We start from the raw sequence: 16,847 nt of genomic DNA on the forward strand, positions 1-16,847 counted from the left end.
AATTAATCGATTCGAGAAGGTGGGGGGAGGAGAAACAGAGCAAATTTGCCTGGCAGCGGGGCTCCGGAAATAACTACCAAGGCTTCGATTTGCCCCCGTTCTCCAGTGCTAGGGCTGACGTGTTATTCCCGGATTCCCGGCACAGCAAATCCGAGAGAGCAAATTATGAATTATGATGAACCAACACGACACATGCCGCTTCGGCGCGCTCGTCGAGTGGGCAGAGCAGCACGGAGCCCGGCTGCATCCGTCGGTCGAGATCTACCTCGACCCCGTCAGCAAATACTCGCTCCGCGTCAGCCCGTCGGCGACCGAGGGCCTGCAACCGGGCTTCGCCGCAGTCAGCTGTCCGGCCCGAATCACGCTGTCGTATCTGAACGCCCTTGTCGACGGGCCCCTGGACCCCTCGGCTCGGTCGGCTCGGTCGGACCAAAAGACCTCGACCGGCGCGTTCCCCCCCCGCTTCACCCGGTCCGTCCCGCCCCACGTTCTCGGCCGCTTCTTCCTGGTCAAAGAGTACCTCAAGGGGAAGGATTCCTTCTGGTGGCCCTACATCGCCACCCTCCCACCTCCCGAGCAGGTCGCCGCCTGGGCCCTGCCGCCCTTCTGGCCCGACCATGACATCGCCTACCTGGAGGGCACCAACGCCCACGTGGCCGTCCACGAGATCCAGGAGAACGTCAAGCGCGAGTTCAAGCAGGCGCGCAAGCTGCTGAAGGAGGAAGACTTCCCCGACCTGCCGGCATACACCCAGCTGCTGTACAAATGGGCCTTTTGCATCTTCACCAGCCGCAGCTTCCGCCCATCCCTCGTCCTCTCCGACGCCACCAAACGGCGCGTTGCCGCCCTCCTCCCGCAGGGCGTCCAGCTCGACGACTTCTCCGTCCTGCAGCCCCTGCTCGACATTGCCAACCACTCCCCGACCGCTCGCTACACCTGGGACACCACCAGCATCCCGGACACCTGCCAGCTCATCTGCCACGACCCTTACCAGCCCGGCGCCCAGGTCTACAATAACTACGGCCTCAAGACCAACAGCGAGCTGCTCCTCGCCTACGGCTTCATCCTGCCCGAGACGCCTTCCCTGCACAACGACTACGTGCACGTCCGCAAGCGGGCCCGGCAGCAGCCCCAGCACCAGCAGGAACGTGCGGAGGAGGAGGAGGAGGAGGAGGAGGAGGAAAGGCAAAGGGAAGGCGGCGGTGGTGGCGGTGGTGGCGGTGGTGGAGAGCCCCCGCCGCAGAGCTTCCTGATCTCGCTCCGGCCCATGGCGCACCCCAGCTCGCTCGCCGGCCGGGCGCGCCTGTCCTCCTCCTCCTCCTCCTCCTCCTCCTCCTCCACCTCGTCCGCCAGCCGCCTGGCGTCGCTCCCCTGCTTCGCGCACTTCGAGCCCGCCCTGGTGGATGACCTGGCCGCGGCGCTGGCCGCGCCCGGCGAGAAGGAAGCGCTGCGTCGGTGGGGCGGCGGCGGCGGCGTTGTTGTTGTCCCGGAGGAGCTCAGGGAGCTCGTGGACAAGGTCAGGGGCATGCTGGCGGGCAAGGTGCAGTACGACTACGGTAGGCTGATGGAGGTGGAAGGGGTTGAGGAGGATGGGGAGGGGCAGGACGGCGAAGGAGGGGAAGGAGGACTGCCGCCGCCGGCGAACCGGAACCAGGCGCTCGCGGCCGAGTATCGGGGTCGGTGTGCCAAGGTCTTGTTGGCTGCCTTGGAGGGGCTGGCGGTAGAGGACGGGCTGGGTTAACCGCAGAGGTGTGGGCTAAGACTGAGCTGCGAGGTTCAGAACAGCAGAGAGCCCTGGTAGATGCGTTTCGCGATTTGTTCATGGACAACCAAAGAGCATGCCAATCCTTTTTTTTTTTTTTTTTTTTTTTTTTTTTTTTTTTTTTTTTTTTTTTTTTTTTTTTTTTTGATGAGTTTGGAGTATTCATGGCTAGTTTAGAAAGAAAGAGTTGTGGCATTGGTAATGTTCTGTAGCGGAGTGGGGCGCGCCTGCTGCACAGCCTTTTGAGGGCGAGAACCGGGCAGTTTTTCTTGACGTGACAACTTGGCCGAGTGGTTAAGGCGACAGACTTGAATCTCCACATTCGAGATATCTGTTGGGTTCGCCCTCACAAGTTCGAATCTTGTAGTTGTCGCTCGTCTCTCTTTTTTCCCCTGCTGCCATTCCCCCCCTGCGCTGAATGTAAAGGGATGCAGAACTCGACGTTTTTGACACAACGCAGCGCATTCCGTTCTGCATGATAAGCCATGACGTTCCACGTATGTACTATACATGCGTCCGAGCTCTAGCAACTGAATCATGTCAATCGGCGCTTTCGCCGTCTCCGTTACAGAATGTAAGAAAGAGTGGAAGGAGCAACCGACACAACCTTAGCGTAAAAAGGTTAGAAACATTGCCGACAAGAGGAAGAGGACGGGCCATGATTCGAAAGAAACGAAAAAGAAGCGTCGTTAAATGTGAGAAACATAAAAAGAGAGGAGCTTTGAGCCTGACCCGATTTGAACGGATAACCTTTCGATAGCATCAATGGTAGCTGGAGTCGAACGCGCTACCGTTGCGCCACAAGCCCTCTAAGCTCTTGTTGTTGCCAGTGGGGACGGTTCGGGAGAATATACGGACTACAACCCACCTCGACTCATTCATCGAGTCATATGGCCGTTATCTCGCGTACCATTGCGCTCTATAAGCTCTCTAATAAAGCTCTTGTTGTTGCCATCACAATTGGTCGAGGAGCACATGTAACCAATCTCCACTCATTCATGACCATGAGTCGGTTCAATACAAGACTCCGCCTGGGGTTGAGGGTTGATCTTGCGAGATATTCATCCCAAATGTTATCATCTTGCTCGTCGCTTCGTTGTTTGAGAGCTCACTACAAAATTGCTCTGATTGTGCCCCTCACTTGTATCTAACTGAATTGATACCCCGCAAGAGCGTCAGCTGCCTGAGAAGCATCTTCTGCTGTCAACTATCAAGTGAAGGGTATTAAATTGCTGTCTGCTGCATCGTTTAGTGTCGGTTCCTGCGGCTAAATGCCGGGCATCGAGCATCGATATTACCCACCCGCAACCCGGGAGCTGGCTCTCGGCTGATACCCCAGGTCGTTGCGCCCGCATGCCGTAGGGGGGAACCTGGAAGGTAGTGTATGTACGATACGCGCGGCTCCTGAAACGGGGCGGGCGACGATTGCCTCCGCTCCTTTTCCCCGGGCTACAACTTCATTTCCCCCACTTGACACGGAGAAGTACCTAATTAGATGAAGATGGAGAGGGCGGTTGGTTCCGGGCTCCTCTTTGCCCTCGATGTACAAGGATAGGTTTCAACAGGCGAGAGTGCCTTTGGAACATATATTTATATATATCATATATATATATATCGGGAGCGACCTAAGGGGATCGACGGGACGTTCCCACCAAAGCTTGCGTGCGTCGGTCTTGTTCAGCCCTTCCAAGCATACTCCGGTCCACCACCCACAAAGTCAAGTCGGAGTCGGCCACATAGCCACCACGACAGCAACATGCTCGCCGACACTGTCCTCGCTGGCCTTGCGCTGGCCTCCAGCGCCATCGCCGCGCCGGCGCCGAACCCGATCGAGTTCGTAAAGCGGGCCCCAGCCCCCGGCGTGGTCATCCAGAAGTGCAGCACCCCCGGAGTGCTCGCCCTTGCCTACGACGACGGCCCGTACCAGTACACGTCGCGGCTGGTGGACATCCTCGACGCCGCCGGCGCCAAGGCCACCTTCTTCTGGACCGGGACGCTCTACGGCTGCATCTACAACCAGGCTAACGCGGTCAGGAAGGCCTTTGCCTCGGGCCACCAGATCGCCTCTCACACATGGTGAGCGAAACCGACAGCCCTCTCTTTCTCTCTATCATGTCTTTTTCTCTTTTCTCTTTTTCCATTGTAATAATGCTCACACAGACACATCAGGACCCACCCCCACTGGGCCAGCTTGGGCGAGGCGCAGATCCGGCAGGAGATCACCAAGCTCGAGGACGCCTTCGTCAACCTGATCGGCAAGAAGCCGGCGTACGTGCGCCCGCCCCATCTCGAGACGGGCGGCCAGGTCCTGCCGGTGCTGAGGTCCTTGGACTACAAGGTCATCACCAACGACATCGACACGGGCGACTGGAACCACTATTCGCCCCAGCAGAGCGAGCAGGCCTTCCTGCAGGCCGGCGCCGGCGGCAACGGCCACATCCCCCTCATGCACGAGACCTACGACTCCACCGTCAACGTTCTCACCCCCTGGCTGATCAACTGGGCCAAGCAGAACAACCTGAAGCTCGTCACTGTCGGTGAGTTTCCTGTTTAACTCCCTTTCCAAATCCCCAACCAGCGCAGCACGCGAGGATTTCCAAGACACGCTGACGAGCCGTTTTTAATCTTCTTCTCGTTGCAGCCGAGTGCTTGGGCGACCCCGACGGCGCGTACCAGGCCGGCAACTTTGAGCCTAATGGCCAGAACAGCTGCTATTAGACAGGTGGTGCGTCCAAAGAATCCGCCCTGCGCCGATCCGGGAATTCGTAGGCCACAGGCACGGTTCCCCGCCAGTCCTAGTGCATATTACTTGATAAGCATAGTAGGTCCGATTCATATAGCAATCAAGCAACATTCATTCAAGCTCCAATGTACCCAATGTCCACAATGTCAACAGAGGATGCTCCGGTTCATGTTTGTATAAGCCAGGTTGATGGCCAACTCCTGGTGAGGTGGACAAAAGGGAGAGCCTTCGCGGGCGGTTGAATATCACTTGTTGGGCTTCACAACACGGCCGGGCCCGATGTAGCATAGAGTTCGCATCTGTACATACCTTGTTTCTGACGAATGATCCAGTTGTGGGGAAAAGACATTCATTCCCCTTCCTCCCTGACAACTCGCCTCAAGATGTCACTTGGCCCGGAGAATGGCTTCCAAGACAGACATCCCGAACTCTGGGGGGAGGAGATAATTCCTTGTCTCTTTTTTTCTCGAACAATCTTAGAAGGCTGCGGTCCATGCCTTTCAAAGCCTCCCGATTGACCCGAATATGATGTTGCACAGAGGTCTGCGAGCAAACTGCAACGCCTGCACTGACGAGACCAATTGGTCTTCAAGCCGCGCCACCTTCAGAATGAACAAACCACTCACGGTATACAAGCTGAGTTTTCCCATGCTTGCTAATGGAGGCCAGTATTGAGCCATCTAGACCATCCAGGGCAGGCATCTCAATGTAGTTCGTTATAATTAAGAAGGTAATTAGGTAGATTATATCCCCAGGCAAAGAATGAACGATGGTAACATTCTAACCTTTTTTCTTTTTGCTATAATTATACCATGCTTCTCTTCATATGATTCAATATTATCTATCCTAATTTATTTATTCTTGGTTATTTATTCGTCTCTCAAATTGTCTTTCTTTGACTGCCGAGTGCTGTTCACCCAAGACTTGAGCTCTTGCAGACACAGCCTGAGCTACGGAGTAGCTACGCCAACTTTCGTGGATATCATCAGCTAGTTCTTTGAGCAAGTGAGGTCACTGCTCGTATTAATTATGTGGTAGAAGATTTGAGAAAAGCTCCGAGGATAGCAACAAAGAAACGAGAGTCAACTTTTAATGCAATGCTTGGTTATCAATTTCGAGGTCAACCACCTCTCTATAATTACCTGGCCTACGCTGTTTATATATTCAAATCGTACCCCTTGCTCTGGTAAGTGTAAAGGTATACTGAAACTGGTAAGAATATTTGGGTACCCCATTACTCTCTCTCCCCTGTATCTCGAGTTGACCACTTGTGTTTTTAGTCTCTTGCTTGGTCTACCAAACTTTCACCCTTTCAAATCTAGTTTTTCCATTGAAGAGGCAGTTGAAATAATTAATGTACGCAGTTCTAAGTGACCCAAGTGTACCTTGTTCATCCTTCTCACTCAATTCTTCCCTTCTCTCGTTCGCGTTTCCTTCATTTGTTGAACCTTCTGATTATATCCCGTTCGACCGAGCTGCCTTCTGGTTCTCTCGTTCGCAGGGTCTTGGCCGCCCACCTCGGGTTCCCTTCAGTTGGTCACGCCGTAACCGCCGTGGCAATTGCTCGCTTCTCTTAGCCTTTTTAGAGATCCATGAAAACAAATCCCCGAAACAATTGCCGTGAACCTTCGTAAGCGGCTAACTCTCGTCTAAACTTCAGACAAGGGCTTCGGACTGGGCGACGAGGGTGGGTGTGGAAACTTGGTCTTTGGCCGTGCAAGGGTCGGGCTCAAACAACTGGGCAGCGGCCTTCCGGAGCTAAAGTAGTGCGTGTGCCGTACGGATTAATCCGTACATCACACGGAAAAAGGCGAGCGACTGGTCGAGCTGATGAATGCCCTTTGCCAGAAACGCTGGCGCCATCAATGCAGCACCCTGGCGTTAGAGAGACCGGTGAAGGCTCAGCTTTGCGTCGCCAGACGACGACGATGCGCCGGTCGGCAGTTCTCCGGGGATAACTCGTTGCGCATGGGAATGACCCTAGTGTAGTACCGGGCGGGTCGAAAGGTGGGGGGGCGGGAGTAAGAGAGCCAATTGTCGGGGCGCCCGAGAGCAGAGGCCGCCTTTTACCCCTCGTCGTCGCCATCTTCGTTCGATGCGAACTTTCCTGAATGATTCGTCCACTCCCGTAGTGTACCCTGGGAGCACCCAAGTCAATTCGGAAGACAAGTTTGGCAAGTTTAACCGGGCAAGACCTGACCGGCGGGAACCGGCTACCAAAACGAGGGATGCGGAGTATCACATCTCGGCCCCCCCCCCAGCAGTTACCAGCTGCTGGTCCCGGTCATTTCCATTGCAACAGCAGACCTGCCAATAAACCTTATCGGGACATGCTCTGTATACAGTAAATCTTTCGTTCGCGCCGTAAGCTAGTGTACACGGATAACTGGGAACCGCTTTCAGCGCAAGGCTAACATTGGACTTGGTAATGGCCCCCAGCCGCCAGTGGGGGGTGGATGGATGGATATATTTAGCGTCTACCTAAAAGCCAATCTGGTCGGCTATGAGACGTCCTCGCGTCGGCGGCAGAGGAAGTGGGCAGCAAAGTGCAAGAGAAAAGAGTGCCTCCAGAACCGTGGGGCCCTTGCGTAGTTCCTATCTATGGTGTTGGCCATGGGATAGTCCCTTACTTGGGGGCTCCTCGAGGCCTCATTAAAAACTCCGGCAATTCACTAGTGCTGGAAACCCTCCAGCTGGGGGCCTAAAGCCATCGTTCATCCGCGGGGCGTCCTTCTTCGCACCACGGGCATCTTACCGAGGGAGGATGAGGGGCCCTCCCGGGTTCGTGGTAGAGCGGCTCTGGTGCTAAGTCATAGACGCCTTCAAGGTGTCCTCCTATCGGGGAGGGTGGGGAAAGTGGTCTTGGCGTGAGGTCGAGGATGTCTTCTGGATACCCTCCTATCGGGGGGGGTGGGGAAAGTGGTCCTGGCGTGAGGTCGAGGATGTCTTCTGGGTCCCCTCCGCTCCGGAGGGTGTCTCCTGGTGTATTTTGGGAATCCACCATTTCCAGAGATGCTGCCCCATCTGATGTGGGGCTGGGGTGAGTCCTTCGGGGCACTTCCGCATTTCGTGTAGGGTAGGTCCTTTGGGGCACCTTCCCATCTTGTGTAGGGTAGGCCTCTTGGGACACTTCACCGTCTTGCAGAGGGTAGGTCCCTTGGAACTCTTCCCCATCTTGTGTGGGGTGAGTCCGTTGGGACATTCGATGGGGCAGTTCCACTGGGAGCTTGTCCGGGATTGAAATCGGTAGGTCCGAAGAGGATGAGGCTACCGAGGGGGCTCGGGAAGGTATCGGAGTGTATGAAAACTCCACCCCGGCTGGGCCGTGCCATGCTCTGGTGACCCCGCGGGCCCTGAGTTGTTTGATCGCTTCGAAGTGGGAGGCAGCTAGGATCCAGCGGTCCTTGGGCGATCGTGGGGATTTCGGACCCCTTGGGGCCAGCTCCCAGGTGACCGGGCATGTGAGGAAGTGTCCTTGCTCGTTGAGGGCCCCACATATACAGGTGGAGAGGGCTGATGTGGGGTGGCCAAATCGAAGGTGGTACGAGAAGAAGTCCCAGTGTCCAGACTGCTCCCCAAGGGCACGTGCTAAGCTGGGTCGTGGTAGGCGGGCCAGGGGTCCTGGCCATGGGTACCAGGGGATATCCGCAAACGACTGTGGTCGGTTGGTGGTCCACCGCCAGTGGGGGGTGTGTTCCTTTAAAAAACCGCAGGCTAAGGTACCTGTACCTTAGGAGGAAGATAATACTTAGTGAATCGGTACCTAGTGTCTCAATCACAAACTCACATCAGTTGATCTTCGTACTGACGGAGCCTTGTCTTCCATTCCCTCCCATTGTCACTCTCACAAGGGAGAGGCAACAAAGACCACTCGGCTACTCTGTACTTTAAAGCGCTGTGCACTACAGTACTATGATAGTTATAACAGCATATAAAATGCAGGAATCAATGCTGCATGTAAGTTAGAAAAGCCAGGACTTCCTGGGCTTGCTGTCTCCACCGAAGGAATTACCGGTCAAGGATGTGGAGCTTAGTTACCAAGAGGGCCCCGGCCCATTGGCTCGGTTTCATGGAACTTCTCTGTTCTCGTGAGTGATTACGGAGCATTTTTCTTATTTTATTGTGAGTTTTCTTTTTATTTTCTTTCTAAATTTTCTTCTTTTGCAATTTTCTCCCATTGGGGGATGGTGGGGACGATGTCAGCATCAAGGCATTAGAGCCACAACACGTATACAAACTTTTGCGGAAGACAGGTATTGCAGTTGCAATTGTGAATTATCTTTGTGAAAGGTCATGGGAGTCGGAGACGGGGAAGGGGGTCAAGGGAGTTGGAGGTGGGAATATCCTAAATAGGCAGGTTTTCGAGAGAGATCTTCGCCACTTGAATCCTTTTGCAGGGGCGACGGAGCGCCAGGCCGTTGTCACGAAGTCCACCGACGAGAGCCTGCCCATAGAGATGTCGCCGATTAACTGCGCTGCTACGTTTATAGTATCCATCTTGCGTCCCTACTCGTTAGGCACACTACACAGTAGTGTATGTACGGAATAATCAAGTAAGGAAGATACGGAATACAGCACGCTAAATTTATCGTGGCACCAAGGGCCTGGATCACCGCCTAGCGAACCCTGATCAGCAAGCCGTTGGGAGACGAATGTTGGAATACAGAGTAGTTGCAAGTTTGGGCCACGGATTGTTTAACTTATTTGAGCCGTCAAAGTCGAGTGGTATACAAGTTCCTTTTTGGAGGTCGGTTCGGTCCAAGCATGGTGAGGAACGCCCAGCGGCACTAACTAGTGAACCGACTTCTACTGGTCCGGACGGAGAGCCAGAAATGGAACTGCGGCGGTCGTCTTCGTGGCCGTTCTTGTTCCTCCTGTCGTGGCCCTTCGGAGGAGGTTTTCCCAGGTTCCTGACTGCCGTGCGCTCCGTACTTTTACATACATACACAACAAATGCGTACAACACCGCCAACGCGGTAGAGGACACTACGCCCGTAAAGCAATGGCCACGCAACAACGCGATCCAAGTTGACAGTGTATGCATAGTAACTATGCCCGTAAGGCAGATATTGCAAGGAAATCAGTAGGAAGGGGAATGTCCGTCATTCCACGCAGCGCTTGCGCATGCCCAACGAGTCCCAAGAAGTGCCGCGCCCAACTGGAACCACGCGGGCGGCTTCCGGGCTCGGCGCACTAGTGAAGCGTAGCGTAGCGTAGTGTAGTGCGGTGTAGACAGTAGCGTACAGAATGTGCCTCCGTACGTCATGTGTATGGATGCGTGGATGGATGGATGCGGAAATCAACGATCTTCGTAGTGTATATCCGCATGGAGTTCTGTGATGAAGAAGGACGAGGCCGACCAGGTCCACCCTGCAGGGAAGATGTGGCTGCAACCCTGGTGGATCCGGGAACCCTAGTGGGGCCCGGTCCGCCACAGGATGTGAATACTACTAGTTACGTCTAGTTAACTATTTGTAGTGTAGTGGAGTTGACGATAGCCTTGGTAGTGGAGGTCAGGCGCCATGTCTCATTTCGCTTGTTCGCGATTGGCCATCTCCCTCCAGTGGCGTCCCCGGTTCCAGGGGGTTGCAAATGACATGAGAACCTTCCTGGCCAGTGCAAACCTGGAGTCCTGGTTACAGAAGAGTTTACACCACGTTCGGCTTCCTAGGGTACGTGGGTACACTACGACTCTGGTGTAGCGTACATGCGTGTTGCGTGTTGCCGAACCCGTGGTCCCTTGCCAGAATCTAAGATAGACATTACCTAGGTACGCTCTCTGGTAGTGGATTATAAGGTTCGGTGTGTGAGTGATCGCTGACTACTCTCTTGAGTGTCCAGCTCTGGCGTCGCTATGCAAGACTTCACCCTCGCCTCGTGTGTACTATGTATGTACATAACTACACTACACTACAGTATGTACACTACATGCATTGCACACAAGAAGCCAGTCCCGGCGGCATGGATGCGCCCCTTGAAATTGTTAGACTAGTGTACGGATTAGCCCGTTCTGCGCCACCCCCAGCTGATCCCAATGGCGTGGTAAGTTAGAGGATCATTCCTCCACCCGAGTTAGCGCAGAGGATCGTGTGAGCGTCTGCCTTGATGACCCTGGCTCTCCCCTGCCGCCAGACCTCCTATCTCGTTCCCGTTGTGCACCGGGTGAAGTGTAGTGTACGGGTATTTGTAATTTGCTGCAATTTCAGAATTCACAGGAACATTAGTGGCTACGAAAGTCAGTACTCCGGGCAGGTCACCCCTTCCTTACAAGTAGGTTCGTCCTAAGGCAGCAAGGAACGATGGCGTGGCAGGTACCCGTACGCATGCACGTGAGCAAGACAAGTCACTCAAAACATCGGTCGTACCGAGATGTCGCGCGATGGCCGATTCAGGGCTGTGGGGCGTCGTCAAGGCCCATGACGCCCGGTGCACCCGCCGCCATGTGGGCGGATATTCATGCCAACTAGGGTTCAACTCCTGAGGGTGTCGACGTGAGGCGGAGGGAGGAGGTCCTCGCTGGTTGATGAATCGCTAATCACCCTGTCCTGGGGCTGAGGCTGGGGAAATCGGCGCATGTTGTCTAAGTAAGCGCGAAGGGCGGTGTTTGGTGCGGCAAAGACGCGTACTCGAGACGTTTCGGTTTAACTGACGTGCCTTTATCTCAGGGGCTTTAACTCGGCACTTAGCAACGGTTAAACTCCTCTCCTTCGAGACACCAAAGCGCAGGCAGTAAAGATTCACATTGCAACGGGTTATGCAATCACCTGAGCTGCTGTTTATTGTAGAACCGGTGCGGGGAGGGGCAACGGGCCGAAAGAGAAAACGACCGTGCTGGGGACCAAGTCGATCCCCAAAAGTCGAGACCATTCTTTTGGTCCCCAAAAAAAGGGCTCGGAAGGCTTAATACGCAGTATGCGGCAAACCAATGAGCATCCTTTTGGGATTTGTCAAGGCCAAACCTGAGTCCCGCGCCCTCTGCAGCCGGAAAATTCCCGGCTGGGAAACATCTACCCTCGGAGATAGTTATTTGACTGGTGGATTCGCCGGCAGGCACCGGTCCTGCAAGCCGCTTTTGGAAGCTTCCAAACTGTTTCGAAAATGGAACAGTACAATGTGTCCTGATTCGGTCGCCGGGTAAATGACTGGAAGGTTTGACGGGGGTAATCTCCCACGTGCTCGAAGCTTCCAAAATGGGACCTGCGGGCAGATCTGGCGCGCCAAAAACCCACCAGAGTCGCAACCGACCCGTGCACATTTCTGTGGATTCCGTACCGTACGCATGAGGCCTTCGCGCCCTTATCTGGCCATCTGCGACCCTCTTCGATAGGACTTTTGTTCGGTAGGGACGTGAAGTTCCGTTCGCTGCAGCCGCCGCCAAATATCAGCGAAGCCGCAGGATCCGGCGAAGTGGAGGGAAACAAAAGCATGGGGTTGATGGTTCCAACAGACCATATTCGGGTACTATTATACAGACCGAGGAGTTACTCCGGACACAGTAATACTAACGGTTTTCTTCTCGCGGGCACTCGGCAAGAAACAGCAAATCAAATAACAAATTCCTGGAAAACGTGGTTCGGAGAGGAAAGGCGTGGATGCAAGTTCAAAAGTCAGATTGGCGTTGGATTGGGATGTATGCAATGGAGGGACAGCTGCCAAGCGGGGGATGGTCGATGCAACACTTTGTTCACCGGTGCGGGTCTGAAGGGGCGGAACCAACGGTCGTGCAGCCCGGAATCTCGCCCATTTCGGTCAGGAACGACACGACAGCTTGGTGTTTGGGCGCAATTACTAGCACGGCCCGACGGCGTAGCCTCCAAAGGCCCGTCGCGTTGTTTAACAGGGGGCTGGCTGGCTGATATGATGAATTCGACTCCGTCTCGCGGGCAGTTCCCCAGGCGCCACCGACAACCCGAGATCGACACGTGCTTTCGCCCCTAGCGCCAGCCTCTCCCACATATTTACCACCCGAAACGATATCCGACTCTAACACTAGCGGGCGATCCTACTGCGTAGTTTGGTTCGGGCGGTCTCGATGTCCGAGCTATCACGTATTCTGTAGTGTACGGAGTAGCTCGGATACTGTGTAAGTTTTTCGGCATTTCTCCATTTCCATTCCACGCCCAGGCACGACGGCAAGCCCGACCTCTAGGTACAGCGGGTCTGCCTGTACTACGACTAAGGCACTCCTAGTAAACTGGGCCCTTGTGTGGTCGGACAGCTCTAGCCATCATGGCAAGACCAGGCAAACAAGGGCATGCACGAGGCACACATCAAAACTTCGCAGATTTGGCCCTGTTGGTGGTCTAGTTACTCTCCGAGTCCAGGCGATGCCAGATTGAGGACTGGGCAATGCGGAGTGCCGCCCACGAAGCTGAAAAGGCGCTTTACACGTACTGTGTAATGTACCTGGTGTAAGAAGTGCTATTATGAGTTAGTTATCCTTCATTTTTTTTTCTTTTAGGAGGAAGGAAGGAGGAACTTCTTAACCCCGAAGTCCCGAGCCCCACCACCCGTCGGTTTAGTCCGTTTTGCTCGAGCTGTTAACGGGGCGTCTCGGTAGCTCGGCGAGTCGGCAATGGCAGGCCGCGATCACGGCACTTTCTTCGCTTTCGCTTCTGCCCATTCTGCACCTTACAGAGTTGGCTGCATGGGCCGTTAATAAGGTGCATACTGGTACATGCACTACGTAGTACTCCGTACGCAGGACAAGTAGTGTAGTGTATGTGCGATATGCAGCACATTCTGCTAGCCTATGAGTACGGATTACACTAGTACGGTTGCACTCTTGGCGAACGCTAGACCAATTCTAGAAGACCGCTTGCCAGTCAAGCAAACACCCTCCGTTTTGGGCTGGTATCGGCGACGAGGCGCGCTAAAGGCCTAGCAGCAACAGGCCCGTTAGGACCTGTGCCCAGAAGAGAGCGAGACAACGACACGGTGGCTGTCTCGCTGTCCCGAGAAAATTGAAACCCGAACGGCCGAGGGCTTGGTAATACACCGGAATCATTAAGCGTGCCCTTGGGCACCGTTCTCGGGTACACTACGAGGTTGGACAGATCGAGACATATATAACGTTCCAATACGCTACAGTACACCAATGTACGGTCACAAGGAAGCGGTATATAGAGACATTGCTACACAAACCCCAGGTAGTCTTTATCGTCGTTAACAAGAGCTCCTCCGTACTTGTATGGACTGCATACTCTGAGTATATCATGCTACAACAAGCAGGGATGGTCGCAGGCCCGGGCAATTACCCACCGAGAACCAGGAGTGGTTGTAAGATGATATCTGGAACACCCTTTTTTTTTTTTTCCTTCCCCTCCATCCCTGTTCGTGGCTCCCACTTCCACCCCCCGTCCCGGTTGACACCCCACCCCCCACACTCCGAAACGGGCAGGGCATTTCCCTTTTTAGCGTAGGGGTATGGTAAATAAACTGCTAGAAGGAGTACATACATGGACCACGGTCCGGAGAGTTTCACGACGAGCTTCCCTGATGAGAAGGGTTCCGCACACCGGTCTTGGCTCTGTGTCTGGACCTCCATGATGCCGGCACTTAAATAAACCTCCCCTTCCCACCTCCATGGTTCCCCTTCCCTTCGAGTTGTTCAGCAATCCCCACATACCTCCATCCTGTTGACCTGCTTAGTTGTAGTTATACTACACAGTAGCAAGCTCACCTCACAACTCCATCTGCTGGTGCAGATCTCATCGATCAATTATATCTGACCGAGTCTAACAAGAACCACCCGCCTCTCTTCCCTTCAGCAACAACACCACCTTCACGCCGTGCCCAGATCACACACGTGGGCTCCCTTGTTCCCCTCCATCACCATTTCACTACCGCCACAACAACAAAACAACACAACGCCAACATGTGCGACTACACCCAAAGAGAGTACTCTTGTGGCCACTTTCGGTGGATCGCCTCCAAGTGGTGCCGGGATTACACCATGACCCACAAGAGGTGTCAACCCAACGTGACGCACTTCGAGTATCGGGCGGAAGAGCTATGCGGTACGTTACAGCCACCTATGGCCTGCTGCTTATTTTCTTGTCCTTTCTTCCTCTCCCTATGGCCAGCAACTGACGGACGACATACAGGCGAGTGCAAGCCAAAGGAGTACCCACCATGGGAGAACCTGATTAAGCGCCCCAAGCAGCAGACCTATTAACTGGATGGTCTGGTCTGACGTTGGAGGCGGTCATATCGGGTGTCTGCGGCGGCTCATGGCAGCAGAAAGAGCGCACAGAGAGAGAGAGAGAGAGACACCCGTACACACAGAGTGTGTGTGAGAGAAAGTGGAAGGAAGAGGATAGGAGAAGGAGAGAGTATGTGCCAGAAAAGGATGGGAAACCGGAGACACGGAGAAGGGCGAATTGCAAGCAACGAAGCGGCAACCAGAGCGACGACCGCTCGAAGCTCGGCATGGGAAAGCCGCTCTTCGCGCGCAACCCAGTTGAGCCTGGGGTGATGGGGAATCGCGTCCGGTGCCACTCGTGCCCGGCCAGCCAATGCACACCCGCAACAGCACGCTCTCAACGGCCCCAGCCTGGGCGCGACGCCGCTTTTCTTTGAGCCCGGAACGAACGACCTCTCCTCCCTTCCCCCTTCCCCACCCAAAAAAAGCATACGAGGGGCAGGAGAAGAAAGCGAAAACAAGCCTGCACGGCTCGACCCCACGCCGGCACGATATGAAAACGGCAGGCGCGCTGCATCCTGCATCATCACATCATGTTGCTCCTTCCCTCCCGGTCATGAGCATTGACTGGCCTGCCTCCATCCAAAACGCAACGATGGCAAACATGCGAGAAAACACGACTGATCTTGCACGCGGGCAAGTGAGATCGAGCGAGCAATCAAAGTAAAGCAAAGCTAGCAAGCGCACCCCTCTTGGTGTTGCTTCTTTCAATTTGGTTAAGCTCTCGCTGGGCGTGGGGTTGCATGGGCAAAAACCGCTTTGTGCGCGTGTGAGTGCCCAAGTGGGGTGAGAAACGGGGACCATGGAAACCCACCCTCCACCCCGTTTTTTTTTAACTCGCAAACTTCGTCCCGCCCCCCTTCGACCACGCCATCATGGCCGCTTACCATCTGTCTCACGCATCGACTCACTACCTTCCCCTTTCTTTTTCGTTTCCCCCCTTTCCCCCCTTTTCTGCTTTTGTTGCCATGCTTGGATACTGAGCGGTGAGCTATAAGCGCGGAGTAAAGTGGCGTTCTTTCGGACTGGAGTTTCGGCTCTTTTTTTCTTTTTTCCTTTTTTCTTTTTTTTCTTTTTCTTTTTTTGCTCATTTGGGCCTTGAAAGTGTGCATCTTTGATCCCCTTTTTGTTCAATCTTCGTATTTATCTTTCGCCTGGCATTGGACCACTGGTTCGTTTCTGACTTTCGGGGACTGGGGAATCTTGTTTAGTCAGAATGGTGTCGGTGTTATACTATACAGGACTTGGGTTTGGTTTGGCTTGGGGTACCGCACCACGGAATAACACTCCCTCGTACAAAAAAGGCGGATTGGGAGGTTGGCGCTGTACTGAACGATACCACTGCTGCCATGATATCCTGCTTAGGTACTTAGAGATCTCAATGTGAAGCAATAGTCAGATTATGTCATTGTTACAAGACCTTCGCCGACGGCTGTGACTCCTAAGAGCTCGTTATCTTGTTGGCCAGATCAGGGCCGCCACATGCCCAGCAATCGGCCACCGTGATACTAAACCAGAGGCTGTCGTCAGCCAATATCCAATTGGTCAAGAGGCAGAATCTGGCAGAAGGTGTTGTGAACAAGCGTCTGTGTTTGTCGCGCTGCATGTGTGTGGCTCTACTAGGGCGGGTCCGGATATTGCACTGTCACAAGCCCCTTCTAGACCCATGAAGCTGCCCAGATGGATCAGACTTGCAGCTCGTTTTGCTTATGATCGGGGGCCTCGACTGATCGGAAGGGTCGAGTACCCTGCCCCTCAGAGCACGTCTGAACCAAGAGAAAAGCAACAATAACAGCAGCATCCGTAATCCGGCTTTTCTGACCGACATACGAAGGACTGTATATAGTACTTAACCTTGGCTGCGCTCTAGGCCGACTTGTCTCGCTGGTCAGCCCTCGCGCGAACGAGTTTCGCCAAGCAGACTTGTGTGATGAGCGGTCTGCTCCCGGAGTCGACTGGTCACCGATCGTCGGCAACAGGGCTCGTTTGTATCGGCCTGAGGAGTTCCCAGACAAGCCAGCCGAGAACCCGCCATGCTGAAAATGGTGTGGGTTCAGTTGTGATCGCCCAACTAAATGAGACTCTACGTCTACCCAGTTTTGGGCGTGACTCGAGCAGACAAGTGTCGGTCGTTGGCG

General features: G+C 54.4%; 3 protein-coding genes and 2 non-coding genes across 5 annotated transcripts; 4 read left to right on the forward strand and 1 right to left on the reverse strand.

Moving 5' to 3' along the window:
• Nucleotides 1–172: 172 nt before the first annotated feature.
• On the forward strand, nt 173–1,291 carry P884DRAFT_169250 (uncharacterized protein; the record flags this gene model as incomplete). Its single annotated transcript, XM_069437298.1, has 2 exons — nt 173–1,148; nt 1,230–1,291. Coding segments are annotated over 2 exons (1,038 nt in total), but the record flags the coding sequence as incomplete, so codon positions are not given.
• Nucleotides 1,292–2,038: 747 nt separating this feature from the next.
• P884DRAFT_t88 lies at nt 2,039–2,135 on the forward strand. The gene has a single exon. It is a non-coding gene; the product is annotated as a tRNA-Ser (tRNA).
• A 349-nt stretch (nt 2,136–2,484) lies between these two features.
• Nucleotides 2,485–2,570, reverse strand: P884DRAFT_t93. Its single transcript has one exon. It is a non-coding gene; the product is annotated as a tRNA-Trp (tRNA).
• A 948-nt stretch (nt 2,571–3,518) lies between these two features.
• P884DRAFT_307334 (carbohydrate esterase family 4 protein) lies at nt 3,519–4,480 on the forward strand (the record flags this gene model as incomplete). Its single annotated transcript, XM_069445129.1, has 3 exons — nt 3,519–3,838; nt 3,932–4,299; nt 4,404–4,480. The coding sequence occupies 3 exons, from the start codon at nt 3,519–3,521 to the stop codon at nt 4,478–4,480; spliced, it is 765 nt and encodes a 254-aa protein (XP_069297592.1).
• A 9,902-nt stretch (nt 4,481–14,382) lies between these two features.
• P884DRAFT_299811 (uncharacterized protein) lies at nt 14,383–14,682 on the forward strand (the record flags this gene model as incomplete). The annotated part of the gene is made up of 2 exons (XM_069444711.1): nt 14,383–14,524; nt 14,612–14,682. 2 exons carry the CDS (start codon nt 14,383–14,385, stop codon nt 14,680–14,682), a joined length of 213 nt encoding a protein of 70 aa, XP_069297593.1.
• Between the last annotated feature and the right edge of the window lie 2,165 nt (nt 14,683–16,847).

Source organism: Thermothelomyces heterothallicus (genome assembly GCF_042370625.1).
Source record: "Thermothelomyces heterothallicus CBS 202.75 unplaced genomic scaffold P884_scaffold_11, whole genome shotgun sequence".
Lineage (NCBI taxonomy): Eukaryota > Fungi > Ascomycota > Sordariomycetes > Sordariales > Chaetomiaceae > Thermothelomyces > Thermothelomyces heterothallicus.